Consider the following 27,097-nt stretch of genomic DNA (forward strand, 5'->3'; position numbering starts at 1 on the left):
TGCCCCTCACCTGAGTACAAACCCCCTTTCCTCAGGGATTCCCAGGGCCTCTCTCCCTCCATCAACAGTTCCTTCAGGGCCTTGACTGCAATTTAAATTACAACATGAATATGTTTTATGCAAATCTAAACTTTGTGATTTTAAAATAGCATAGGCTAAAAATGTTAGTAAAGTCTCTCTTTATGCTTAAACTTTGAAATAATGCAAATCTCCCAAATTACCAAACAAAACAAAACAAAACACACACCTCAAAGCGAAAGTCTCTCCCAGGACTGTACATTTTGAAAGCTGCATTTCAAAACCTGCACGTTGTGAACATGTACCCTAGAACTTAAAGTATAATTTTTAAAAAAAGCTGCATTTCCAAAGAGTGGTAAATAGGGCTTCCACTCTTGCCCCAGTGTGGCCTCTCTGTAACTGGTCAATAGAAACAGTCCTGGCCCGGGGTCACCGGGTGGGGGACCCTGTACTTGTTATGGAACTTCCGAGAGTGGCTATTACTAAGGCATATGCATTGCTGTTGTAGCACTCATTGTTATGATAACTTAACATCTTCCAGAAGCTCTAATAATATTCTCCAGTAGTGGTGCTGAGGCTGAGGCTGAGGCTGAGGCTGGGCATCTTGGTGAGGGGAGTCAGATGGGATCAGTGCTTTGCTGGCCAGCCGTCACAACTCCTGGTGCCGACTGACGCATGACGACAGAGGCCAAGAGAATACAAAGCACACAGGGCACAAATGCACTACCCTGACCTCAGATTTCTATTCCTATGGCACATTGTTCTGGAGTTATTTGAATTATGACTTATGCTAGGACTGCAGAGACATGGCCCATGGATAAGACGCTACAACCCTGTGTATATTTGTGAGATTATTCGGCTAATATGTTGTCTCCCTGATCTGTCTGCTTTGTTCACCATTTTTCTTACCAGCTCGTAGTAGAAGGGAAAAAAATATTTCCTCTTGTTTGTGTGAAAAAAAAAAAACCCTCACCACTCAGTGTGCTTTTTCCTGTTCTCTCATTCAACACTGTAACAACTAGCACAGACTTCTGGCTGGGGTTGGGTTCTCCAACACAAATTGGCAGGGGTGGGGTTCTCCCCACCACCAAGCAAGCACTCAGCTCTGCACTGGACACTGGCTGGGTGTCCTGCAATTCCATTCTGACATTTTCTACTTGGAGACAGCTCAGATCCCACAGGGCAAGGGCTCTGTTACACAAGACAGAGCCCCCGTACTTTCCTACTGATCTGCATGTCCAGGCCTCCAGAACTTCTGACCCACCGGCTTCAAGCTGGAGTTCCCACAATCACTTCTTTCGGTTTGATCCATTTGCTAGAATGACTCACAGAACTCAGGAAAACACTTGTTTACGTTTACGGCTTATTATAAAGGATATTGCAAATCATACAGATGAAGATGCGCAGGGCGAGGGATGTGCGAAGGGGAGCGGAGCTTCCATGCCCTCCCTGGGTGTGTGGCCCTCCAGGAACCTCCATGTGTTCTGGGGACGTCATTGGATATGTATCGTTGCAGCATGGATGGGTGTGTTGAAGTGAGATTGGGAAAAAGGGTTTGGCCTAAACCCAGCAGGGCCTGTCTGTTCACATTCTTTTGGCCTCTCTCTGCAGCATTCCTTCCTCCAAGGGACGCGGCAGGACCCTTTCTGGAATGAGGGCCTTATGACCCACAAACAGGCTAGAGTTCGGCTTTGGGAAGGTGAAAGGAGAGTGGGAGTAAGTCAGAGAGAGAGATTCTGTTTACTCAAGAGAGTACGCAGAAGGGCGATGGGAGTTATGAGCCAGGAACCATGGGTGGAAACCTATTGTGTGTATATATCTATGTCATCAATATCTATTTCTATCTATATATCACACTTCTACTCTGTTACATTCAGCAGCTGATACATTAGTCTGTTTTCATGTTGCTGATAAGGACATACCCAAGGCTGGGAAGAAAAAGAGGTTTAATGGACTCACAGTTCCAGGCGGCTGGGGAGGCCTCACAATCATGGCGGAAGGCAAAAGGCACCTCTTTCATGGCAGTAGCAAGAACGAATGAGAGAAGTGAAAGCGGAAACCCATTTTAAAACCATCGGATCTTGTGAGACTTATTCACTACCATGAGAACAGTATGGGGGAAACCGCCCAACAGCCGCTTGATTCAATTATCTCCCTCTGGGTCCTTCCCACAATAGGCAGGAATTAACGGAGCTACAATTCAAGATGAGATTTAGGTGGGGACACAGAGCCAAACCATATCAGCTGGCAACTGTGAATTAAAGTGACAAAACATAGAGTCACAGGAGAAAAGGCATACACATTTTACTTGATAATATTTTAATTTTTATGTGCTTGGAGGCCTTCAAAGAAAGTGGAGACCCAAACAAGTGGTTAGATTTGGGAGCTGAGATACCATTTTAGCAAAGGGCAATACATTGCGGAGAGGTGACAAAGGAAAAGGGGTTTGGGCTTCTAGGGGTGGTCACTGTGGGCGAGTAAACACACAGGTGAAAGTTGTGAAAGATTGGGTCATTTTGCAAGGTTTAATCCATGCAGACTCATATCGGTGCTGTCTCCTTCTCTGGTGATAGAGGTTGTTCTTATCTCCCTCATAGGAGGGATGAGGGTACATCTTCACAAGGGAAATTTATGCCCTCCTCTCTGGCAGATAGGAGGACGGCAGAAGCTTTTTTTTTGTTTTGAGACAGAATCTCACTCTTCTCACCTAGGCTGGAGTGCAATGGTGCAATGTTGGCTCACTGCAACCTCCATCTCCCGGGTTCAAGCAATTCTCCTGCCTCAGCCTCCTGAGTAGCTGTGATTACAGGAGCCCGCCACCACGCCCAGCTAATTTTTGTATTTTTGGTGGAGACTGCCACCACGCCTGGCTAATTTTTGTATTTTTGGTAGAGACGGGGTTTTGCCATATTGGTCAGGCTGATCTTGAACTCCTGACCTCAAGTGATCCGCCCACTTCGACCTCCCAAAGTGCTGGGATTACAGTCATGAGCCATTGAGTCCTGCCTTCTTTTTCTTTTTTTCTTCTGCTTTTTTTTTTTTTTTTTTTTGCAGTTGAAAGATTTAATACAGTGAAATAGAGTGAAAATAGAGCTCCCATACAAAAGGAGGAGACCCAAAGGGGGTTGCCATTGCTGGCTCGAATGCCTGGGTTTATATCCCAATCATTGTCCCTCTCACTGTTCTCTCAGGCAACAGATGATTGGTTATTTCTTTATCTCCGTTTTTGCCTAATTAGCATTTTAGTGAGCTCTCCTTACTATCTGGTTGGGTGTGAGCTAAGTTGCAAGCCCCTTGTTTAAAGGTGGAAGTGGTCACCTTCCCAGCTAGGCTTAGGGATTCTTAGTCAGCCTAGGAAATCCAGCTAGTCCTGTCTGTCAGTCCTCTCTCTCAACAGGAAAACCCAAGTGCTGCTGGGGAGGTTGGCCGATGACTGCTCTAACTGCTTCCTGCTGGACTGGGGTGTAGTAGGGGTTGTGCAGTTGAGATTTCCTTAGGGGGGGTGCCTTCGATGTCGTTAACATTGGAGCGTGGGCTGTCAGGGTGGTCCAGGGGTCCGCGGTAGATCTTAGTCATGGACTGCATCTGGGGCTCCGTTTGAAGAATGCTTTGTAGTTTTACAGCTTTAATTCTGGAAGAGACAAACTTAACAAGGAGGTTAAAGATACAGGGATTCAAATGTATGGCCTGGGGATACTTCTTTGGCACACTTTACAGGCCCCAACTATCTGCTTGAGAGTTTTGAAAAGTCCTGGTCCAGTAAATAACAATTTGGCCATCTGATGGGTGCCATCAATGCATAAGTGAAAGTTTTGGTGAAGGGTTTTAAGTAATTTCCATTGGTTAGCTGCAGGCAAAGGTATTTTTCCTTGTTCGGTGGCTTGCCATCCTGAGGGGAGAAAACTATGTCCTCGTGAGGTTCCCCATTCTATTGCTTCTTCTGAATACTGGGGCTTGGTTTCCCAGAGGGGATTACCCCATACTAGGGGTCCTTCTATAAGCATTTCTAATGGAGGGTCCTGCCTTGCAGCTCTTTTGGCTTCAATATCTGCTTGGCGGTTCCTTTCTATTTCCCTTTCCTTTCCTTTCTGATGACCCCGGCAGTGTAAGACTGCCACCTCTTTAGGCTTCTGTACAGCCAATAATAATTCCCTAATGGCTTCCTGATGTTTGATAGGTGTTCCCTCGGAAGTTAGGAATTCCCTTTCTCTCCATATTACTGCATGGGCATGGAGGACTAGGTAAGCATACTTAGAGTCTGTATATATATTTACCCTTTTTCCTTCTCCTAATTCTAGTGCCCGAGTGAGTTTTGCCAGCTGAGCACTAGTTCCTGGAGTGAGGGGATTACTTTCAAGTATTCCATTATCACTGACTACTGCATACCCCACTTTTTGAAGTCCTTTTTCTACAAAGGATCTTCCGTCAGTATACAAGTTAGGGTTGGGATCAGTCAAGGGAACCTCTAAATGGTCCCCTCGAGTGGCATAGGTTTGAGCAATTACTTGTTGACAGTTATGTTCTATCTTTTCTTCATTGTGTGGAAGAAATGTGTCCAGATTAAGAGTTGCACAACTGCACAGTCACAGCATTGGCCCTTCAAGTAATACAGCCTGATATTTAAGTAAATGGTTGTCTGAGAGCCAGAAGTCTCCTTTAGCAGTGAGTATGCCATTCACATCATGAGATGTCCACACAGTAAGATTTCTTCCCTGTATTATTTTAACTGCTTCAGATACTAAGACTGCTACTGCCACCACTACCCGTAAACAATGAGGCTGACCCTTTGCCACTACATCAATTTCCTTACTCAGGTATGCCACGGGTTGCAAACTCGTCCCTCAGACCTGTGCAAGGACTCTTAGAGCTATTCCTGTGTTTTTTTTCTTTGTTTGTTTGTTTTTTGTGACATATAAAGAAAAGTCTTGCCCCGTTAGCAAGCTTAGCACTGGGGCTTGCGTTAGGGCCTTCTTTAGGGCGTGGAAAGCTGCTTCTGCTTCAGGTGTCCATCTTACTAAATGGGTATTGGCTTTCTGAGTTTACTTAATTAGCATATATAACGGTCTGGCTATTTTGCCGTACCTGGGAATCCATATTCGGCAGAAACCTGTTATGCCAAGGAACTCTCTTAGTTGCTTTGGGTTTTGGGATGAGGATAAGCCAGTATAGGCTGGATACATTCCTCACTGAGGGCCCTGGTGCCTTTGGATAATTTTAGCCCTAAGTATTTAACCTGCTGTGAGCAGAGCTGAGCCTTTGGTTTGGAAACCTTGTAGCCACAGGTAGTGAGGAAATTTAAGAGCGCTTGGGTGGCTTGATGGCACAAGGTTTCTGAATGGGCAGCTAAAAGTAAATCATCCATATACCGAAGGATGAGAGTTTCCAGGTATGAGAACTGGCTCAAGTCTTGGGCTAATGCCTGGCCAAATAGATGGGGACTATCCCTGAACCCTCGGGGTAAAACAGTTCAGGTGAGTTGAGATGTTAGGTTTGAAGGATCTTCAAATGCAAACAAGAATTGAGAGTCAGGATGTACAGGGATGCAGAAAAAGGCATTCTTAAGGTCCAGGACTGTAAACCACTCTGCTTCTTCTGGTGTTTGGGAAAGCAGAGTATAAGGGCTAGGTATAGCTGGGTATAGAGGAACAACAGCCTCATTGATAATCCTGAGATCTTGCACTAACCTCCACTGTCTGTTGGGTTTCTGTACTCCTAAAATTGGAGTATTACAGGGGCTACTGCATGGTTTTACTAGGCCTTGGGCTTTTAGGTCCTTAACAATCTTTTGGAGTCTTCGTTGGGTCTCAGGTCTGAGGGGGTACTGCCTTTGATAGGGAAAGGAGGCGGAATCCTTTAGTTTAACTTGGACAGGACGGGCATTCTTTGCTCGTCCACATTGTCCTTCTGTTGCCCAGACCTCAGGATTAATTCCTTCCTCAAGCAGGGGACAACAAATGGGTGTTCCTTCACCTATGTTCAGGTGTATAATGGCCCCTGCTTTTGCTAGAATGTCTCTCTGTAAAAAGAGAGTGGGGCTTTCAGGCATAATTAGAAAAGCATGTGAAAAGGGTAAAGCTCCCCAGTCACAACTTAGTGGCTGGGAGAAGTATCTAGTGACTGGCTGTCCCAGGACCCCTCGGATAGTGACAGATCTGGAGGACAGTTGTCCGGGACAGGAGAGTAAGACTGAGAAGACCGCACCAGTGTCCAGGAGACAGTTAACCTCCTGGCCCTCAATGGTCAAGCATACCTGGGGCTGTGTGAGGGTGATGGCATGGGCTGGCGCTTGCCCTGGGCACCCTCAGCCCTGCTGCTGGATCATCTGGTTAGTGGCTTCTGACTCAGAGGACCTTCATCCCCTGGGGCAGTGGGCCTTCCAGTGATTCCCTTGACATAAGGGGCATGGACAAGAGGGCGGCTTACTTCTACTTGGACAATCTTTTTTAAAGTGTCCTTGTAGACTGCACTGGAAGCAAGCCCTATTAGGCATTCAATTTGCCCAGCTTTTCCCTTTTCCAGAGCCTCCAAAGTCCGCTTGCCTGAGGGCCATGACTAAAGCGGTGGCCCTTTTTGTATCCTGTTTGTCCTGTTCTGCCTGCTCTTCCTGATCTCTATTATAAAAAACTGAGGTTGCCAAGTTCAATAGGGTTTTCAAGTTTTGCTCCAGGCCTAAGCAGACTTTTGAAGTTGTTTCCTAATGTTTGCAGCTGACTGATTGATAAACTTATCCTTTAAGATTAGTTGGCCTTCACTAGAGTCAGGTGACAGGGAGGTATGCTTCCTCAATGCCTCCCTTAAGTCTCTCCAGAAAGGCAGTAGGATTTTCTTCCTTTCCCTGTGCTATAGTGTACATCATTGAATAATTCACAGGCTTCTTCCTAGTTTTCCGTAGTCCTTCTAGCACACACGTGAGCAAATGTCTGCGGCACCAATCTCCATGTTCTGATTCTGGGTGCCAGTGAGGGTCTACACTGGGAACTGCCTGCTGCCCTGTGGGGAATTGTTCTCTTTCTTCTGCTGTCATCCTGTCATTGACCTGACTGAGATACCAGAGATCGCCAAACTCTCAGGCTGCAGTAATGGTGGCACTTTTTTCATTTGGGGTTAGTGTCTGATTTAGCAGTAACATTATATCTCTCCATGTCAGATCAAAGGATTGTCCTAACCCTTGCAAAACATCAATATAGCCATCAGGGTTATCTGAGAATTTACCTAGGTCTATTTTAATTTGCTTTAAGTCTGAGAGAGAAAAAGTTACATGCACTCTGGCTGGGCTGAATTCTCCTTCTCCCACTGCTTGGAGGGGGCATAATCGGGGAATATTGGCACTCTTTGGTTCATTGTTTACCCCTTTGTCTATCTCCTTTTGGACCATTTGGGCTGAAGGGGGGGTTCTTATTAGCTGGGGAAGGAGTCAGGGGGATGTTGGGGTAGGGAGGTAGATTCTGAGGGCTTCCTGTAGGGCATAAGTCATACTTTTTGCATAATTGCGAGTTGTCTCTTAATGAAAAGAAAGTTTGTACACCTGTCACTTCACTCCATTTGCCTTCTTTTCTACAAAAGAGGTCTAGCTGTAAGATGGTGTTATAATTTATACTTCCCTCAGGAGGCCAGCTTTCTTCCCCTTGAAGAGGATATCACAGCCAGGCGGTACTGCAGAAGAATATAAGTCATTTCTTTCTTAGCGTCTGAGGGTCAAATTGGTCCTAATTCTCTAGAATACATCTTAAGGGCGTTTTTGCCTTGGGGGGAACGTTTCCCATCTGAAAAAGGAACATAGGGATGCCAGCACCCCTAGTAATTTTCCGATGAGCATTAGTCCTAGAGTGTCCTCTGTGGTCCTAATGCTTATTCCTTTCCAGGGTGCGTAACCACCCATGGACCTCTGCTTATCGGATTAGTTACACTCACCGATGTAGCAGTCCTGCACCTGTTTTCCCGCCTTTCTTGACCACAAAGAAAGGGGTCTGGGCTGCTGGATTCTAGTGGTCCTTTACCAGCATGCCCAACATTGCCTTTGCACTCAGGGGTGAGTCCTAGAGCTGGGCTGGGTTCCTGAGTATTTCATAACAACCTAGCTGCCCCATCAAGATGCATTCCCATAAACAACAGTTTTTATGCAAATTCGTTTCAGAGAGGGTGTAGCGAACCTTTTGAGTCAGGATTGAGATAGTCTTTTGATTCTGTAAGTACTTTAAGGCTTGGCTGAGTGCAAACAGCTCGCACATTTGAGGAGACCAATTATTAGGCAATTTTTCTAACTCTGCTTCCAGAAAAGTCTCCGTATCAATTACTGAATACCCATTGTGTTTTTTTCCTCAATCACCTGGGAGGAACCATCTATCATCCTGTCCTGAAGGAAGATCCTCCTAGGTCTGGTCGGACCTTTGTATGGTAATTAAGATTTAAATCCCCTGTTAGAAAATCTGCTGGGTTAAGGGAATTATCAGCGGTTGGAGTTACATTACCTTTTTCTAACATAATGGCCCCATACTTTAAGATTTTTGAGTTAGTAAGCTACCTTTTTGCTTTTTTGACTTAGACTAATTCTGAACTGGTGAGGTGTGCTCACAGCAAAGTTTCCTCTAAAAGTTACTTTTCTACTTTTAGCAAAGCAGTTGCCGCTACCAACTGAATGCATTTGGCTCATCCGTGGGTTACTGGGTTAAGGATTTTAGATAGGAAGGCTATGGGTTGTCAGTGGCCTCAGTGCTTTTGGGCTACGCCCTTATTTACACTGACAACAAAGTGGCATTGGAGTGTTATAGGTTCATGGAGAAGATCTTCAATGATCAATTATGGGTTTCAAATTTACCCTAGCTTTTAAAGGAATAGGGCACATGTTTTTTTTTTTTTTTTTTAACTATTTCTTTTTCTTTCTTTTACTCTTTGACTTCCTTGGAATCCGTGAGGCCAAGAACCTGCCTCTCTGTCTCTCTCTCTCTCTCTCCATCTCTCTCTCTCCGTGTCTCTCTCTTAGCCATTACAAACTTGGGGCCCTGGCAAGGGTGGTGGGGAACGGGTCCCGCATAACTGCTCATGTCAAGAGCTGTATACCTAAATCAGGAGGGACACCAGGGATAAATCTCCCTGGGTTATAGCCTAGGTGCCTGAGGACGCAGCGTAGAGCTTCCTTAGATCCCTTTGGAGATACAACTTGCTAGAGGAAATGAAAGTCTGAACCATTAGTACCTAGGAGGCAGGGATCTGACGAAGTAGATTCACAGGTAAGAAGAATTTTGGGGCTACACTTTCAAGAAAGTCGTGTTCGGGACCCAGGAGGTATGGGTCAGAAGGAAAGGTAAGGGCGCGTGCGTGGGCGACTGTTGAGTAGAGACTTCTGGCTGAGCCATGATCTCAATCGGCTACTGCCGGGAGCTCGGGACGACAGCTTTCTGCCTCTAGTTGGCCCTTGGTTTCCCCAAGAAAATTGAAAGTGGAAGCTGGCTCCAGGCAGACCAATGTCCCCAACAACCCCAGAAGGGTTGGAGGTTGTTAGAAAGCCCTTCCCCAGATAGCCTCACACCTGAGTCTTAAGTCAGGCGGCCACGCTAATCGTTTTTAACTGGCCGACAGGTGCCCGGTATTTTCCTCCAATTCTAAGGAAGGCTAGGACAGTATAGCAAGCGAAAGTGGTCCAATATTACTCACTGCTTTGGATGTCCCTTCGTGGTTGCCAAAATGTTACGGGGGGTGGTCCTTGCTCCCAGAGCTCCCAGGAGGGTCGTGGGCCACTTCCAAGATGGCGGCAAGCCTCGTGTTCTCTGACCTGGGGTTCTTGGCCTCACAAATTCCAAGGAATGGAATCTTGGGCCATGCAGTGAGTGTTATAGCTCTATTAGAAGCTGTGGGTCATGGAAGAGAACCGTGGAAGCCAGTGACTAGTGTTTAGCTCGATTAGGATGAACCCAGGCACTTAGTCATGCAGGAACAATGGCGAGCCTTTAGCCTGATTGGAAGTGGCAATGGGTGCCTCACTGGATCAGGAGCACAGCAGACACTCTGCCGGATCTGGAGGAATGGAAGTCAGCGGCGGGTCTGCGATGGTGGCAAACAGCAGTGGTGGACGGTGAGTGAAAGCTCAGCCGAGCCGTAACAAACACAGACCAGAAGAGTGCAGTTGCAAGATTTAATAGAGTGAAATAGAGTGAAAACAGAGCTCCCATACAAAGGGAGGGGTCCCAAAGGGGGTTGCCCCCATCCCTCTTTTTCTATCTCTACTTTTTCTCAATTATCTTCAGCTCAAAATAATTTATATGCCAAAACGGCATATTTTGGGGTGGCATATTCTAATCCCTTTCAGCATAGAGGTTTATTTTTTTGAATCAATAACTGAGGAATAATTATTCTTACTAAAACCCAATAATTCAACTCAGAAGGGTCTTCCAAAGAAGGTGGTCTCCCAGCATGCTCTGGGTTCTGTTTGCTTGCTGATGGAACACAGTTAACACAGCTCACGGGACTTGTGATGCTTGCGTGCTGTGAATAATAAGATGCTTTCGGAATGGGGGCTCAGCACACTGTCAGGGCTCTCAGAGTTTGCCATTGTTATCATTATTATTATTAGCTATCATTGTTTTTATTGCCTACTATTACAATTTCTAACATGCCTCTATTCGCCCTTCAAGTGAGTAAAACATTCCTCAGGACTTGCCTGGCAAAAGCACCTTGGAGAAGTTCAGGCTGCTGGTGAGGGTCTAGGGCTGACCCCAGCACGCCCTAAGGAAGGTCAGCCCAAGGGCAGGCACTTGGCTTGGTTAGTTGCTTTCTCCTGCCTAGGCTAAGTGTTAAGCGCTCTCTGAATAGCCACTGCATAAAATTAGTGGATAACACAACTAACCTGGTGAATTAGTCTGTTTTCACGCTGCTGAAGTCATACCCGAGACCGGGAAGAAAGAGTTTTAATGAACTCACAGCTCCATGTGGCTGGGGAGGCCTCACAATCATGGCTGAAGGTGAAAGGCACTTCTTACATGGCAGCAGCAAGAGAGAATCAGAGAGCCAAGCAAAAGGAATTTCCCTTTATAAAACCATCAGAACTCATGAGACTTATTCACTACCAGAGAACAGTATAGGGAAACTGCCGCCATGATTCAGTTATCTCCCACCAGGTCCCTCCCACAACAGGTGGGAATTATGGGAGGACAATTCAAGATGAGATTTGGGTGGGGACACAGCCAAACCATATCACCTGGCCACATGGCCTGGGGGTTCCAGGAGCCTGGAAGTGGACTTAACTGTAATATCGAAGAAGCTCCTCTGCCAACACTGACTTAGCAGAACTCTTTAATGAATTAATTACTTAAGAATGATGGGAGTTACCTCCAAGTTAATAAGGATGATGAAAATTCATTATTTACACAAGGAAACCCACAGAACCAGGCAAGAGACCACTTAAAATTTTGTTCACCTAAAATTCTAGAGTTCTTTGAGCAAACCAAATGAGTGGTTGTATCATTTTAAATTAACAGGAATAGATAGGAAGTCTAGGTCATTAACATAATTTGTGCTCTCAGTTCATTTTTCAAGTGGGCTTCCTATTGCATTTTTCTTCTGATTCAGTTGAGCTAGGGTGACAACTCCTAAATGTGTGATATTTTCAGCTAAGTGCTAGTGTCCAAGGACAAGGCAACTCTGGAAAGAAAATGGTTTAAGTGAGCAGTAGCCAGAGAAACAGAGTGCACATGAAAAACTCTGGCCAAAAAAACTGATTCCTGTTAAAAATGGCTTTTAACACTGAAGCACTGAAGGATTAAATGTTCATAATTTAGAATTGATGATTATACCAGATTTTCAGATATGGCCATTTTCTGTGGAGGGAGAAACACTACTGTCTGTCAGTTTTGACTGCTACAACAAAATACTACAAGCAGGGTGGGTTAAATAGCAGACATTCATTTCTCCCAGTTCCAGAAGCTAGAAGTCCAAGGTTAAGGTGCCAGCAGAGTCAGCGTCTTGGTGAGGGCTCTCTTCCTGGCTTGCAGGTGGCTTCCTTTTTGCTGTGTCTTCACATGACCTTTCCTTGGAGTGTGCAAGTGAAGAGAAAACAAGATCTTTTTTTTTTTTTTTTTTTTGAGACAGAGTCTCTCTCTGTTGCCCAGGCTGGAGTGCAGTGGTGCAATCTCAGCTCACTGCAACCTCCACCTCCTGGGTTCAAACAATTCTCCTGCCTCAGCCACTGGAGTAGTTGGGACTACAGGCACGTGCCATCACGTCTGGCTAATTTTTGTGTTATTAGTAGAGACAGGGTTTCACCATATTGGCCAGGCTGGTCTGGAACTCCTGACCTCATGATCTGCCCGCCTTGGCCTCTCAAGAGAACGAGATCTTATAAGGACATGAGTCCCATCACGAGGGTTCCATTTTGAGGACCTTATGACCTTTCAAAGGCTTCATCTCTAAATACCATGACATTGGGAGTGAGGGCTTCAACATAGCAATTTCGGGGGAACACAATTCCATTTACAGAAGCTAGAAAATAATGTGCTAGTTGTGAAAAGGAATGATTTTCACACTATAATTTTTTTATTTTAATGGAGTGGTTGTGGTCAACTGAAGTTCCACCAGAAGTAAGGAAAACAGCCAGTGAGGTTAGAAGTAAGCCTCAGCACTCACTGAATTGTGACGTGCAGCTGAAGTCATCCTGGGAAAGTTGCATTGGATGACAAAAAGGATACAAATGAGACAAATGTCTGATTATTGTATAACACACACAAAAATTAACTTTTCTGCTATCTTCTTAGGTTCAGCACCAGGCGCCTGTGGAAGAAACTTATAAAAGACAAATTAATGGGAGAAAAAAAATGTTTATGCCTTATGCATATGGGAGCCAACAAAGGAAGTAGCTGGCTCATTAATAGAGTTAAAGAGTTAAAAGGCTTATATATCTAACGTTGTAGGAGAGGAGAAGGGGGAGAAAGGCTTCCCATAGAAAGAACAAATAGGTTTCTTTTGGAAAGACAAATCGGTTTTTTTTTTTTTGAGACAGAATCTCGCTCTGTCACCCAGGCTGGAGTGCAGTGGTGCGATCTCCACTCACTGCAACCTCCGCCTCCTGGGCTCAAGTGATTCTCCTGCCTCAGCCTCCCGAGTAGCTGGAATTACAGGTCCACATCACCACGCCCGGCTAATTATTGCATTTTTAGTAGAGACGGAGTTTCGCCATGTTGGCCAGGCTGGTCTCATACTCCTGACCTCAGGTGATCTGCCCGCCTTGGCCTCCCAAAGTGCTGGGATTACAGGCATGAGCCACCGTGCCCAGCCGGTCTCAATCAATTTAGAAAGCTTATTTTGCCAAGGTTAAGGACGCACCTATGACACAGCCTCAGGAGGCCCTGACAACAGGTGCCCAAAGTGGTCAGGGCACAGCTTGGTTTTATACATTTTGTGGAGGCATGAGACATCAGTCAATAAGTGTAATGTGTACATTGGTTCGGTCTGGAAAGGTGGGACAATTCCGAGTGGGGGCTTCCAAGTCGTAGGTAGACAAGAGACACAAGGTTGATCAGCCTCTCACTGAATACACAATTTACATGTGAGAGAGGGGTAGAGGAATAGGCAGTTATACCTTGTCTGACTCAATCTGTATTTTTACATAAGCAATAGGGCAGAGAAAGCAATCAGATACACATTTGTCTCAGGTGAGCAGAGAGATGACCTTGAGTTCTGGCCTTTGCTCCGCACCTGTGACGATCAGCTACAATGTACATTGCCAGGGTGAAATTCAACGGAACTGTTTTTAAGGTAAAGATCTTGAGGCCCACAAGGGAATTTTTCTCATGGGCAAATTGTGAGGGAGGTATGCAGCTTTTTCATCTTTATAGCTATCTTATTTAGGAATAAAATGGGAGGCAGGTCTGCCTGATACAGTTCCCAGCTTGACTTTCTCCCTTCGGCTTAGTGATTTTGGGGTCCCGTGATTTATTTTCCCTTCACACCTTCAACTGGAAGGAAGAGCATTCTCCGCCTCCCCTGGCACCATTTACTTGCTTCTTGGTCTTTAAATATGTTAGCTATATCTTCCGTTGTTGCCTATTACATGCAGAAATCCTTGATTCTGAGTTCCCTGACAAGATTATCAAAAAGGACCATTAAAAAAGCAGACCTTTCACTGGGTGTGGTGGCTCCCACCTGTAATCCCAGCACTTTGGAAGGCTGAGGCTGGAGGATTGCTTGAGCCTAGGAGTTCAAGGTTGCAGTGACCTATGATCATGCCACTGCACTCCAGCCTGGGTAACAGAGCAAGACACTGTCTCCAAAAAAAAAAAAAGCAGATAGTTCAGTATGGTGCTGAACATCAGGTTCTTGGGACACAGTCTTCCAGAACTGTCACAGTGCTCTGCAAAGCCATGTTCCTGTGTTCATCTCCTAGCACTTGGGGGTGGGGGGTTGGAGCTCTGCCCTATCCACCAGTCCTCCAGCAAATGCCAAGGAAACCACACTTAATCCTAATGGCTGTCTCATCCAGAGGACGAACCCTCGGGACTTTTTTCTTTCTTAAGAGGATTTGTTCTTATGGATGTCAAGGTGCCTGGCTGGGAGAAGGAGCCAGTTCCACCAGCCCCTGGGCCTTTGCTGGAGGCAAGGTCAGTCAGCCAGGCAGCACGTTTTGGGCAGGAAGGATCTGTCAGCCTCCAGCTGGTGGAAGAAGACCAGGGCGGGAGCTGAGCAGTGCCTTGACTCCGAAGGACTTGGAAGAGGAGGGAGAGGGAGTGGAGGCCGGAGTGGAGAGGATAGACTGGCCCTGAGGCCTCTGTGTTCCCAGCCCGGGGCCTGGACTTCCTGTGTTTGGCTGCTGTTTGGAGCTTGCTGATGATTAATGAGGAAATACGCACTCTGAAGAGCTTATACCTCCCTGGAGTGTGAGGCCACATGTGCATTTATAACACAGTCTGTGATGTGACAGAGCCATTTCTTAAGGAACTTTGGTTCTGGTGAGGCAGCATCAGGAGTCTCTAGAGGCCAGACAAGAGTGTGTTTCTACATTTGTATGGAGAGAGGACAAGAGCCACGAAGAGGCCTTTAGGAAATGAAGCACCCTTGCTGAAGCCCTCCAAAGGGTTTACCTGTCATCTGGGGTAAGACAACTCCAGTTTGTGGCTCCCCTGTGACAGGTGTTTGTCAAGTGAGTTTCTCCATAGGGCCCCTCAAGCCCCACACAGGCCGTTATCTGGGTTTCCCAGGAAAGTGCTGGACATTTGCACACATGATCTTCGCTTTCCAACTTCCACAGAGTTAAAAACTACAAGCGTGGGCTTCTCTGAGAGTTCAGAATTTCTGGATGGTTTCTAATCAGTGAGTGTTGCTTTCACAGTGAACTGTTCTTGGGTTGAAAGCTGAGACTTGGCTGAAATTTGGTGGGCTGGGGGGGTGGGGTCAGGATTCAATTAATAGAAAGTTTTTAAAAAAACTTTTACCGACTTTGAGGGTACAAATGCAGTTTTGTTACATGGAGATATTGTGCAGTGGGGAAGTCTGGGCTTTTGGAAAGGACTGACTCATGACGTCTGCCATTCATTGGACAAGCTTGTAAATGCCTTTTCCACCCTCTAATGAGAAGTCTTGGGGAAAGTAGAATTGTCCCAAAGTCTCTGGAGGTTCTGAGAAGGCAGACCTTGAATGCAAGATGCTCAGAGCTGGAGTCTTCCGAGTGCAGGAGAAATGCCAGCACCTTTTTATTGAGCCGTGGCGGTGTCCAGGTTGCTCCTTAGCCCCTTGCATGGTTTTTGTTACAGCTATTTCTTTCTTCTTTTTTTCTTTACTTTTAAAAAATTTCAATAGTTTTTGGGGTACTGGTGGTTTTTGGTTACATGAATAAGTTCTTAAATGGTGATTTCTGAGATGTTAGTGCACCTGTCACCTGAGCAGTGTACACTGTGCCTAATATGTAGTCTTTTATCCCTCACCCCCTTCCTCCCTGAGTCCCCAAAGTCCATTGTGTCATTCTTGTGCCTTTGTGTCCTCATAGCTTAGCTCCCACTTATAAGTGAGAATATATGATGTTTGGTTTTCCATTCCTGAGTTACTTCACTTAGAATAATGGCCTCCAGCTCCATCCAAGGTGCTGCAAAATATGTTATTTCATTCCTTTTTTTATGACTAAGTAGTAGTCCATGGTGTATATATACCACATTTTCTTTATCCACTCATTGGCTGATGGGCATTTAGGTTGTTTCATATTGTTGCAATTGCAATTGTGCTGCTATAAACATGCATGTGCAAGCGTCTTTTTCATATAACGACTTCTTTTCCTTTGGGTAGATACCCAGTAATGGGATTGCTGGATCGGATGGTAGTTTTACTTTTAGTTCTTTAAGGAACCTCCTACTGTTTTTCATAGTGGTTGTATAATTTACATTCCCAGCAGTGTAAAAGTATTCCCTTTTACCACATCCACACCAACATTTATGGCTTTGTCTTTTATGATAATTCTTGCAGGAGTAAGGCAGCATCTCATTGTGGTTTTAACTTGCACTTCCCTGATTAGTGATGTTGAGTATTTTTCATATGTTTGTTGGCTGTTTGTATATCTTCTTTTGAGAATTGTCTATTCCTGTTGTTTGCCCACTTTTTGATGGACTTATTCTTTTTTTTTTTCTTGCTGATTTGTTTTAGTTCTTTGTAGATTCTGGATACTAGTCCTTTGTTGGAGGCATAGTTTGCAAATATTTCCCCCCACTCTGTGGGTTGTGTGTTTACTCTGCTGATTATTTCTTTTGCTGTGCAGAAGCTTTTTAGTTTAACTAGGTCCTATTTATTTATTTTTTGCATTTGCTTTTGAGGTCTTAGTCATTAATTCTTTGCCTAGGCTAATGTCCAGGCATTTTTTCTGATGCCGTTTTCTAGAATTCTTAGAGTTTCGGGTCATAGATTTAAGTCTTTCATCTATCTTGAGTTAGTTTTTGTATAAGGTGAGAGATGGGGATTCAGTTTCATTCTTCTATGTGTGGCTTGCCAATTATCCCAGGATCATTTATTTAATAGGGTGTCCTCTCCTCAATTTTTTTTTTTGTATGCTCGGTTGAAGATCAGTTGGCTGTAAGTATTTGGCTTTATTTCTGGGTTCTCTATTTTGTTCCATTAGTCTATGTGCCTATTTTTATACCAGTACCAAGCTGTTTTGGTAAGTATAGCCTTGTAGTATAATTTGAAGTCAGGTAATATGAAGCCTCCAGATTTATACTCTACAGTTGCTGGGAAGAATGTTCTGTAAATATCTGTAAGTTCCATTTGTTCTAGGGTATAGTTTATGTCCATTGTTTCTTTGTTGACTTTCTGCCTTGATGATCTGTCTAGTGTTATCACTGGGGTATTGAAGTCCCCCACTATTATTGTGTTGCTGTCTATCTAATATTGTAGGTCTAGTAGTAATTGTTTTTAAAATCTGGGTGCTCCATTGTTAGGTGCATATAAATTTAGGATTGTAATATCTTCTTGTTGGATTAATTCTTTTATCACTATATAATGCCCTTCTTTGTCTTTTTTTTAACTGTTGTTTTTTTAAAGTCTGTTTTGTCTGAAATAAGAATAGCTACTTTTGCTTGCTTTTGGTTTCCATTTGTGTGAAATATCTTTCTCCAACCTTTCACCTTGAGTTTATGTGAGTGCTTAGGTGTTAGCTGAATCTCTTGAAGACAGTAGATATTTGGTTGGTGTTTTTTTGTTTTTTTAGTCCATTCTGCCATTTTGTATCTTTTAAGTGGAGCATTTAGGCCATTTACATTAGGTCAATATTAAGATGTGAGGTACTGTTGTATTCATCATGTTAGTTGTTACCTAGATACTTCTATTTTTAATTGTGTTATTGTTTTATAGACCCTGTGAGATTTATGCTTTAAGCAGGTTCTATTTGGGTGCATATCAAACTTCTGTTTCAAGATTTAGAACTCCTTTTAGCATTTCTTGTAGTGCTGGTTTGGTAGTGGCAAATGCCTTTAGCATTTTTTGTTTGAAAAAGACTTTATCTCTCATTTATGAAGCTTAGTTTTGCTGGGTATAAGATTCTTGACTGACAATCATTTTGTTTAAAGAGGCTAAAGTAGGACTTCAATCCCTTCTGGCTTATAAGGCTTCTGCTGAGGAATCTGTATGGCTATTTCCCACCAACCTTGAGCAGGCACTTGCCCCCTGTTGTTTGTTTTTGAGCTTCTTGCAATTGCCCCATACATGACATTTTCTGCCACTTTTGAAGATTCCATTATCAAGCTGTTTCCAATAATCCAAAAATAAGGGGCTGAGTGAGATCTCAAAAGCACCAATTTTCTTTCTGAGAGGACTAGCTTCGTGAGTCCTGGCTGATCTTCTGAGTGTGTTTGTCTCTCGTCAGGACAGGGAGGAATTGGTGGGTGGCTAAATCCTGTCTATTTAATACAATTTAATAAGACTAAAGACTTTAAGAATAAAAGATTTTTCAACTAAGTGTAGGTAATTCAAGTCTGCTATAATGAAATGACAGACAAGTTAAATCTCAAGTCCTGTTCAGACTACCCCATAGGGATATTCATGAACAATACCTGGCATATGCATGTCTTTAATTAAAGCAGCTTGTCTGATTTCAGTTAAACTTGAAATCAGCTTTATGACAGTGTTCCAACTGCATACACCCTTCAAATGCTATCCCCTCTCAAATCCATATCTGTAGCAGCCTCACTGCTTGGTTCCTGGAGCTCTGAGGGTGTTTTTGCACTGCCTGCCCTGTGATTCTGCTAGACTCCTCTTTCATACAGAGATGAAATGCAGATGACATGTGAGGATGTTGGCAGAATGGAGTGTTCAGTAAGTTAAGCAATCTGTTCTTAGTCTGTTGCCTGACTCTACCTGCTTGTCGGGGACTAGAAGTCTTTCCTAACAGACCTTAATCTATTGCTGTGTCGTTTTCTGTAACACTGGGTTCACACTTGGGAGTGACTGCTTTCAGTAAAATATGTAATTTTTTATAACTAGACGACTCAATTTCTCCTTCATCCTCTGCTAGAGCCTGACGTTCCAGATGACTACTTGTGGAGTTGTGTTAATTGAACCTTAAAAATTATTAAATGATGGCTGGGCGCGGTGGCTCATGCCTGTAATCCCAGCACTTTGGGAGGCTGAGGCAGGCGGATCACAAGGTCAGGAAATCGAGACCATCCTGGCTAACACGGTGAAACCCTGTCTCTACTAAAAATACAAAAAAATTAGCTGAGCATGGTGGCGGGTGCCTGTAGTTCCAGCTACTCCGGAGGCTGAGGCAGGAGAATGGCATGAACCTGTGAGGTGGAGCTTGCAGTGAGCCAAGATCGCACCATTGCACTCCAGACTGGGTGACAGAGCGAGACTCCGTCTCAAAAAAAAAAAAATTAGTAAATGATTTATTTGACACTTCATAATTCTGGATTTTGGATCTATCTGGGAAGGCTGTGATTTCATTTTGGTTTGTGTACAGCTGTTGTACAACTTGCTACTGAGGCATATTTGTAGGGATTTGCTGAGTCTATTGTAGATTATTGCAAGGGGCTGGGTCCCACAGTGAAATGGTGCTGCAGCACAGATATTTCAAACCTTATATTAAATTACGGGCTGGGAGTGGTGGCTCATGCCTGTAATCCCAGCACTCTGGGAGGCCGAAGCAGGCGGATCACCTGAGGTCAGGAGTTCGAGACCAGCCTGGCCAACATGGTGAAACTCCGTCTCTACTAAAAATACAAAAAAAAATTAGCCAGGCGTGGTGGCGGGTGCCTGTACTCCCAGCTACTTGGGAGGCTGAGGCAGGAGAGTTGCTTGAACCCGGGAGGCGGAGGTTGCAGTGAGCCGAGATCATGTCATTGCACTCCAGCCTGGGCAACAGAGCGGGACTCGGTCTCAAACAAACAAAAGAATTACAGACACAAGTAGTTATAGTTTAGTGCACATGTTGAATTTTGCTTTCTAAAGACCTCAGAGAAACAAAGGAGAGGAAACCCCACATTCTTTCTCGAGGCTGTGAATACCCAGTAATGCACTTAAATGCTAAAGGCAGGTCATGGGCCTGAGAATCTTTGCTGTCCTTCACGCTGACACTCTGGGTTTCATTCAGTAACTTGGATGAGATGTCCGCAGATCAAGGTGTGGTAGTTGTTTTCCCATCACAGTTTCAATTCTTGTATTTTTGCTTCTGGGTTGGCTGTGGGGTCTGCCTTCTAGGGCCTGTCAGAAAAGAAAGGAGACTGGAGCCCTGGATGTGTGTTGTCAGCACATTATAAAGTCTCTCCTCAAAGTCCCTGATGGGATCTGGTACCTCATATTCTGGAGGGACGGGTGGACGAGACTCGCGGGGCTGTGGAATGTGTGTAGATGCTAAAGCTGAAATGAGAACCGTCCAGGTCACTGGACTCCACTCATTGGTGCTGTGGAGGAATGTTTGCAATAAAGAGACCCTTTCCTGAGGCTAAGGAGTGTTGTTTTGCGGGTGGTTCATGACATGTTCAGCACATAGGTGATCTAACCCTGAATCTTCCAGGAGGATACATCAGTACTGGGGATTGTCTTGGATGAGCCTCTCCTAGGGGAGAGAAAAAAGCAAAAAGGAAAAAATGCAAGGGTGGAGGGTGACCAAGAGGGCATCAAAGAACAAAGGGGGTTGGAAGGAAGGAACAAGAGGTATACATGGCAGAATCCTCATGTGCTGTCAATGGTCTGGCCAGGTCTTACCCTATCTATCCTGGCCTCCCTGAACTCTGACCTCACCCCTTCCACCCACCCCTCTCTGCCACAGAGCCTTCTCTGCAGTTCATCAAGCACAGCAGGCACAGTCCCCCTGAGAGCCTTAGTACCTGCTCTTTCCTCTGCTGGGAAAGTTCTTCCTGCAGGTGTCCAATGCGGTGGCTGTTGTCTCACCTCATTCGCTGTGCATGGTGCACCTTCCCGGGGCCTTTCTCCGACTACCCTGTTTGAAGTGGTAGCTGCTCCCCCTCCTTGCCCTGTTTCTCCCCACACCTATTGCCACCTTCTAATAGGCCATATCATCTATTTATTCATTCGGTTGCCTGTCTTTCCTTTTGAGAATGTGAGCTCATGAGGGCAGGAGTTTTTTCTCAGTGATTAGTGATTGAAATGAGTGTAATTAGCCCATGATCTGCATTTTGGTCAGTCATTCAGAGGTGAGGCTACACCATCTGCATCACTTCATGATGCAGGTGGGCTGGCGAGTGGCGTAAGACGATTTCATCCAGTAATTCTCAAATTTGACCAGGCACCAGAATCACCTGGAGGGCTTCTTTAAATCCAAAATTCTGGGCCCACCCCAGGGGTTTCTGTTTCAGGAGGTCTGAGGTGGACTCAGAAATGTGCATTTTTTTTTTTTTTTTTAAGAGTCTTGCTCTGTCACCCAGGCTGGAGTGCAATGACGTGATCTCTGCTCACTGCAACCTCCGCCTCCCGGGTTCAAGCGATTCTCCTGCCTCAGCCTCCTGAGTACCTGGGATTACAGGTGCATACCACCACACCTGGCTAATTTTTGTATTTTTCATAGAGATGGGGTTTCGCCATGTTGGCCAGGCTGATCTCGAACTCCTGACCTCAAACGATCCACCTGCCTTGGCCTCCCAAAGTGCTGGAATTACAGGCGTGAGCCGCCGCGCCCAGCCTGTGCTTTCTAACACTTCCCAGATGAGGCTGCCCCTGTCCACACTGAGATGCGCTGATCCAATGTGTCCACGGGCACACACCAGCTGCGGGGGGTGGGGGTGGGGGTGGGCACAGAAGACTTCTGAACAGTAGATGCTCGTCAGTGATGGGTTGTTGCCTGCTTGCTTTATTTTCCCAGGGCCAGGAAGAACATATGGAGGTGCAGGGCTGAGGGAAAGCTGTCCTGACTGTGCTGGTCGTCCTGGCTGGGCTGGCAGGTAGGGATCGCCTGAGCTTGGTGGGCTGTTCACCAACGTCCACTTGGAGTGTTGGGGGAAGACAAGGGCCACAGGAGGCCGCTGGAACACACAACTGCCAGAAGAGTCTTTCTTAGCCTCTTCCCACTGCATCCCTTCCCATGATGACCTCTTCTGTGGGGCCCATTTCCTCCTGCATTGACTCGACTCCCAGAACGGTCCTTCAGGTGCGGGGGATCTCCCCCATCCTCACTAGGGCCATCACTGTCCTGGGAGTCTGCATTAGGTTCCTTCCCACAAGTTGTTGCACCTGCTGAAATGTCCCTTCCCCTCCCTCGTTTCTCACCTGTTCAATTCCTATCTGGGCTTCAAGGAAGACCTGACTCAGAAATCACCTCCTCCCTGAAGCCTCCTAACCCTTGCCATTTTCAGGGCGAGAATCTCAGTTTCCATTTACTGACAGGGTAAGGGTTCTGTTGTGTGTGACACTTCCTCTTCCTCACCACCCCAGCACTCTCCAATGGTGTCAGCTGGAGTGAACTCCTGTGTGTGCAAGGCCTGGGTCTCCTGGTCAGACTACTTTCTATGCGAAAGGCATAGTGTATAGTCTATAAACTATACATAGGGGTGCTGGGAGGAACTGGGGTTTTCACAGCCAGCTTTGGTTTTCATTAGGTTTGTTTAGTTTCCATTGCTTCAGGGGTGTTAGTTTATAACAACTAGATTATAAACTCCTCTTGCATTCCTGATGGCGGTGACTTGAAGGCATTTATTTGAAGAATAATAGGCATACAGAAAGGGGCACATGTCATAAAGGTACAGCTGGACAACTTTTCACAAAGTGAGCGCATTTGTATGATCGATGTTGAGACCAAGAGCATTCAATGGACAACTCCTTTCCAGTTACTCCACACCACTCCCAGTGACCATCATTCTGACTTCTAACTGTGTAGACACGTTTTGCTTGTTTTGTACTTTACAAACATATCTACTCCATTTTAGGTGGCTAGACAATGTGTTTTACAATGCTGGCCATGACAGTGTTTGAAAGAATAAAATGGAATCAAATAGAATGGGCAGTATCAGAGTGTGTTGCCTGCCTAAGAAATGTTTTGTGACATTTTGGCTTTGGGTCTATTTATACATTAAATCTAAGAGCACCAGAATGTGGTGTCAAAATGTGTTTGGGGATGAAGATATTCTAAAGGCCTGTAGTAAGCAATGCAAAGCGTTCTGGAGGTGTTTGCTAAACATTTGTTTGTAGAATGGAGAGGAAGACAAGGTCCCTGCTTGTGTGAGCTTAGGGACTGACTGTAGGGTTAACAAACCACCCTTAATGTGCATCTTAGGCATATGGCACTGTATGGGCCTATTTCAGCCATGGTTACAAAAAACTCTTCCAAAGGTTTGGTGGGCAATGGATGAACTCTGGGTCTAGTGTTTCTGAGATACTTTTTCCTGAAAAAGCTGAGGCAGGCTGGGTGTGGTGGCTCACGCCTGTAATCCCAGCACTATGGGAGGCTGAGGCAGGCAGATCATGAGGTCAGGAGATTGAGACCATCCTGGCTAACATGGCGAAACCCTATCTATACTAAAAAATACAAAAAATTAGCAGGGTGTGGTGGCACGCAACTGTAGTCCCAGCTACTCGGGAGGCTGAGGCAGGAGAATTGCTTGGACCCAGGAGGCAGAGGTTACAGTGAGCCGAGATTGTGACACTGCCCTCCAGCTTGGGTGACAGAGCAAGACTCCGTCTCCAAAAAAAAAAAAAGCTGAGGCATACGTGCTGTCTTGAGGGCATGGAGGATCTGGGTTGAGGCCTGGAGGTGGCTATTTCAGGAGAGGAGAGTATATATGGGCTAATTCTAGAGCTCCTGAGGGTCCATCCCAAAATTTGTAATGAATGCAAATTTGTAATGAATACCAAAGCATTCAAATGCTTCATGTTGGAAAGTCTTATGGGTGGAGTCATTTTCATTTGTAGATATGGCTCTGAATATCCATTATCAATCTGTGTGTGCACCCATAAGTCTCTTCCTAGCCCTCTCCTTGCCACCATTCCTACTGTATAATGGGTTATATAGAACTCAGCCACCATGTTTATTCACTCAGTACATATTCACTGAGTAGTGTTATGGATCACTTCTTTGCAGGCACTGGGATGTAAGGTTGAGCAAAACCAGGCATTGTTCTTGTTGATATAGAACTTAGAGCCCGGTAGGGAAAACAGGCATTAATTGTGAGCAAAAGTAAATACAAAACAACTACTGTGACAATTGTAACCCCCGGACAATCAGACCAGGGGTTAGAGACTGCATTGCAGGCCGGTCACTGCACATGTGAGAGCCCTGAGGCCAGAAAGAGTTGATGAGGTTGATAAATTAAAGGAGGTCTGGTGATCGGAGGGTGAAGTTTGGGAAAAATTGTAGCTGGAGAGAGAGTTGATGTGGGACTAAGTCAGGTCTTTTTTTTTTTTAGACGGAGTCTCGCTCTGTCGCCAGGCTGGAGTTCAGTGACGTGATCTCGGCTCACTGCAACCTCCGCCTCACATGTTAAAGCAATTCTCCTGCCTCAGCCTCCTGAGTAGCTGGGACTACAGATGCATGCCACCACACCCAGCTAATTTTTTGTATTTTGAGTAGAGACGGGGTTTCACCATGTTGGCCAGGATGGTCTCGATCTCTTGACCTCATGATCCGCCCACCTCGGCCTCCCAAAGTGCTGGGATTACAGGCGTGAGCCACCTCACCTGGCTGTCAGGTCTTAGAATATGATAATGTTAAGGATTATCTGTTTTTATCCTAAATGATGGAAATCTTTCAAACAAAGTCTGGGCAATCCTAAGCAAAAAGAGCAAAGCTGGAAGCATCACATTACCCAACTTCAGCCTATACAACAAGGCTACAGTAACCAAAACAGCATGACACTGGTACAAAAACAGACACATAGACCAATGGAACAGAATAGAGAACCCTAAAATAAACCCATACACCTACAACCATCTGACCTTTGACAAAATCAACAAAAGTAAACAATGGGGAAAGAACTCCCTATTCAATAAATGGTGCTGGGATAACCAGCTAGCCAAATGCAGAAGAATAAAACTAGGCCCTTACCTCTCACCATTCAAAAATTAACTCAAGATGGACTAAAGATTTAAATGTAAAAAAACTTCAAACTATGAAAATCCTAGAAGAAAACCTAGGAAATATCCTTCTTGACATTGGCTTTGGCAAAGAATTTATGGCTAAGTCTCCAAAAGCAATTGCGACAAAACCAAAAATTGACAAGTGGTATCTAATTAAGCTAAAGAGGTTCCATGCAGCAAGAGAAATTGCCAACAGAGTAAATGGATAGCCTACAGAATGGGAGAAAATATTCACATATTCACAAACTATGCATCTGACAAAGGTCTGATATCCAGAATCTGCAAGGAACTTAAATCAACAAGCACAAATCAAATAACCCAATTAAAAAATGGGCAAAGGACATGAACAGATACTTCTCAAAAGAAGATGTACAAGATGATGGCATGAGTAGGAGAAAGGGAATCTTTCCTTTCCTTTTCTTTTTTTGAGACAGAGTCTTGCTCTGTTGCCCAGGCTGGAGTTTAGTGGTGTAGTCATAGCTTGCTGCAGACTCACCTTCCTGGCCTTAAGCAATCCTCCTGTCTTGGCCTCCCAAATATCTAGGACCAGAGGCACATGCTACCATACACGGCTATTTTTAATTTTTTTGTAGAGATGGGATATTGTTATGTTTTCCAGGATGGTCTTGAACTCCTGGCCTCAAGTGATCCTCCTGCCTTGACCTCCCAAAGTGCTAAGATTACAGGTGTGAGCCACTGCATCCAGCTGAAAGGGAATCTTTTCAATGGTGGGTGGCAACCAGTTGTTTACTTGGAGAAGCCTGGTAGGACAGGAGAGAAAGCAAGAGGGCAGGGCTCGAGATATGGATTTGAGAACTGGAGAGAATTGGCATAAATAAGAATCTTCCAAGTGCATAAACTCCTATAAGGAAATCGTGTAGCCAGCAGAGGCCAGGATGTTGTGTTGGGTGACTGTGGACAAAAAGAGTCAAACTTTGTAAAGTGTTTGAAGAGATTTATCCTGAGCCAAATATGAGTGGTCAATGGTGCGTGACAAAGCCCTCAGGAGATCCTGAGGACAGTGCCCAAGGTGATCAGGATTACAACTTGGTTTTATACATTTTAGGGAGACATGAGACATCAATCAAATACATGTAAGATGTACATCCAGGTCATAGGCAGATTCAAAGATTTTCTAATTGGCAATTGGTTTAAAGAGTTAAATAAACGCCTAAAGACCTGGAAACAATAGTGGGGAATGTCCAGGTTAAGATAAGGGGTTGTGGCGACCAGGGTTCCGATTATGCAGAGAAAGTCTCCAGGTTGCAGGCACAGAGAGAATAGATTATAAATGTTCTTATCAGAGTTGATCCTCTCCTGGATCAGGAAAAAGTAAGGAAAAGGAAGAGGATTCTCTTCAGAAGGTAATTTTCCCCATAAGAGTCAGCTTTGCAGGCCTATTTCAAGATATGGCAAATAAAACATATTGGGGGTTAAATATTTTGATTTCCTTCTTTACCTGTCATGTGATGCTATGCCAGAGTCAGGTTGGAAAGCAGCCCGCATTATATAGTGTTCAATGAAACCCCTCTGATGAGGGTTTGTAGGGTGGACTCCCCAGTCCCTTAGATAAGAATTTGGGCAAGAGAAGAAAAAGATCAGCCATTGGTCCTTAGTGACAACCATAGCTAGTGGCCACAGGGAGGTTCTCCGGCGGGAGGAGACATTGATCTTTCCCAGTGCTCTGCACCCCCATCTGACTGTTTGCTCTATAAAGCAAAAGGGAGATCAAAGAGGAAAGGGAGGTTTTAAGTGAGGCAGGTGACTGTGGGATTCAGGGTCTTCTTTACAGTTTTCTCCTATTCTGTACAGGGGAAGGTTACTGCTGATAAGACACAGCTGAGAGAGGGACGAACTCCCGGGACCTAACGTGACCAGAAATACAGCTCCTGAGTCTTGAGGCACAGCTGCGGCGTGGTTTACTTAGGGTTTGTTCTAGCAAGGACATTAACCTTCCTCCGGTGTTTATTCTGAAGAAATGTTTGGCTGGCCTTCCTCATCTCACTGCCTGACCTTGCAGTATAGAAAAATATGGATCATCTTGGCTCTTAAACAGGTGGAGCTAAATGCCTAACTCAACACAGGTAACACAGTC

General features: G+C 45.0%; 1 protein-coding gene and 1 pseudogene across 1 annotated transcript in view; one reads left to right on the plus strand and one right to left on the minus strand.

Annotated features, from left to right (window-relative positions):
- Positions 1-3,456: 3,456 nt before the first annotated feature.
- Positions 3,457-7,781, minus strand: LOC129529299 (uncharacterized; annotated as a pseudogene).
- Positions 7,782-9,302: 1,521 nt separating this feature from the next.
- IGSF5 (immunoglobulin superfamily member 5) overlaps positions 9,303-27,097 on the plus strand; it is a 56,566-nt gene continuing 38,771 nt past the window's right edge. Inside the window, exons 1-2 of the mRNA XM_004062826.5 lie at positions 9,303-9,319; positions 10,005-10,087. Coding sequence (XP_004062874.1) covers positions 9,303-9,319; positions 10,005-10,087 — 100 coding nt within the window. The remainder of the gene's footprint in view (positions 9,320-10,004; positions 10,088-27,097) is intronic.

Source organism: Gorilla gorilla, chromosome 22 (genome assembly GCF_029281585.2).
Source record: "Gorilla gorilla gorilla isolate KB3781 chromosome 22, NHGRI_mGorGor1-v2.1_pri, whole genome shotgun sequence".
Lineage (NCBI taxonomy): Eukaryota > Metazoa > Chordata > Mammalia > Primates > Hominidae > Gorilla > Gorilla gorilla.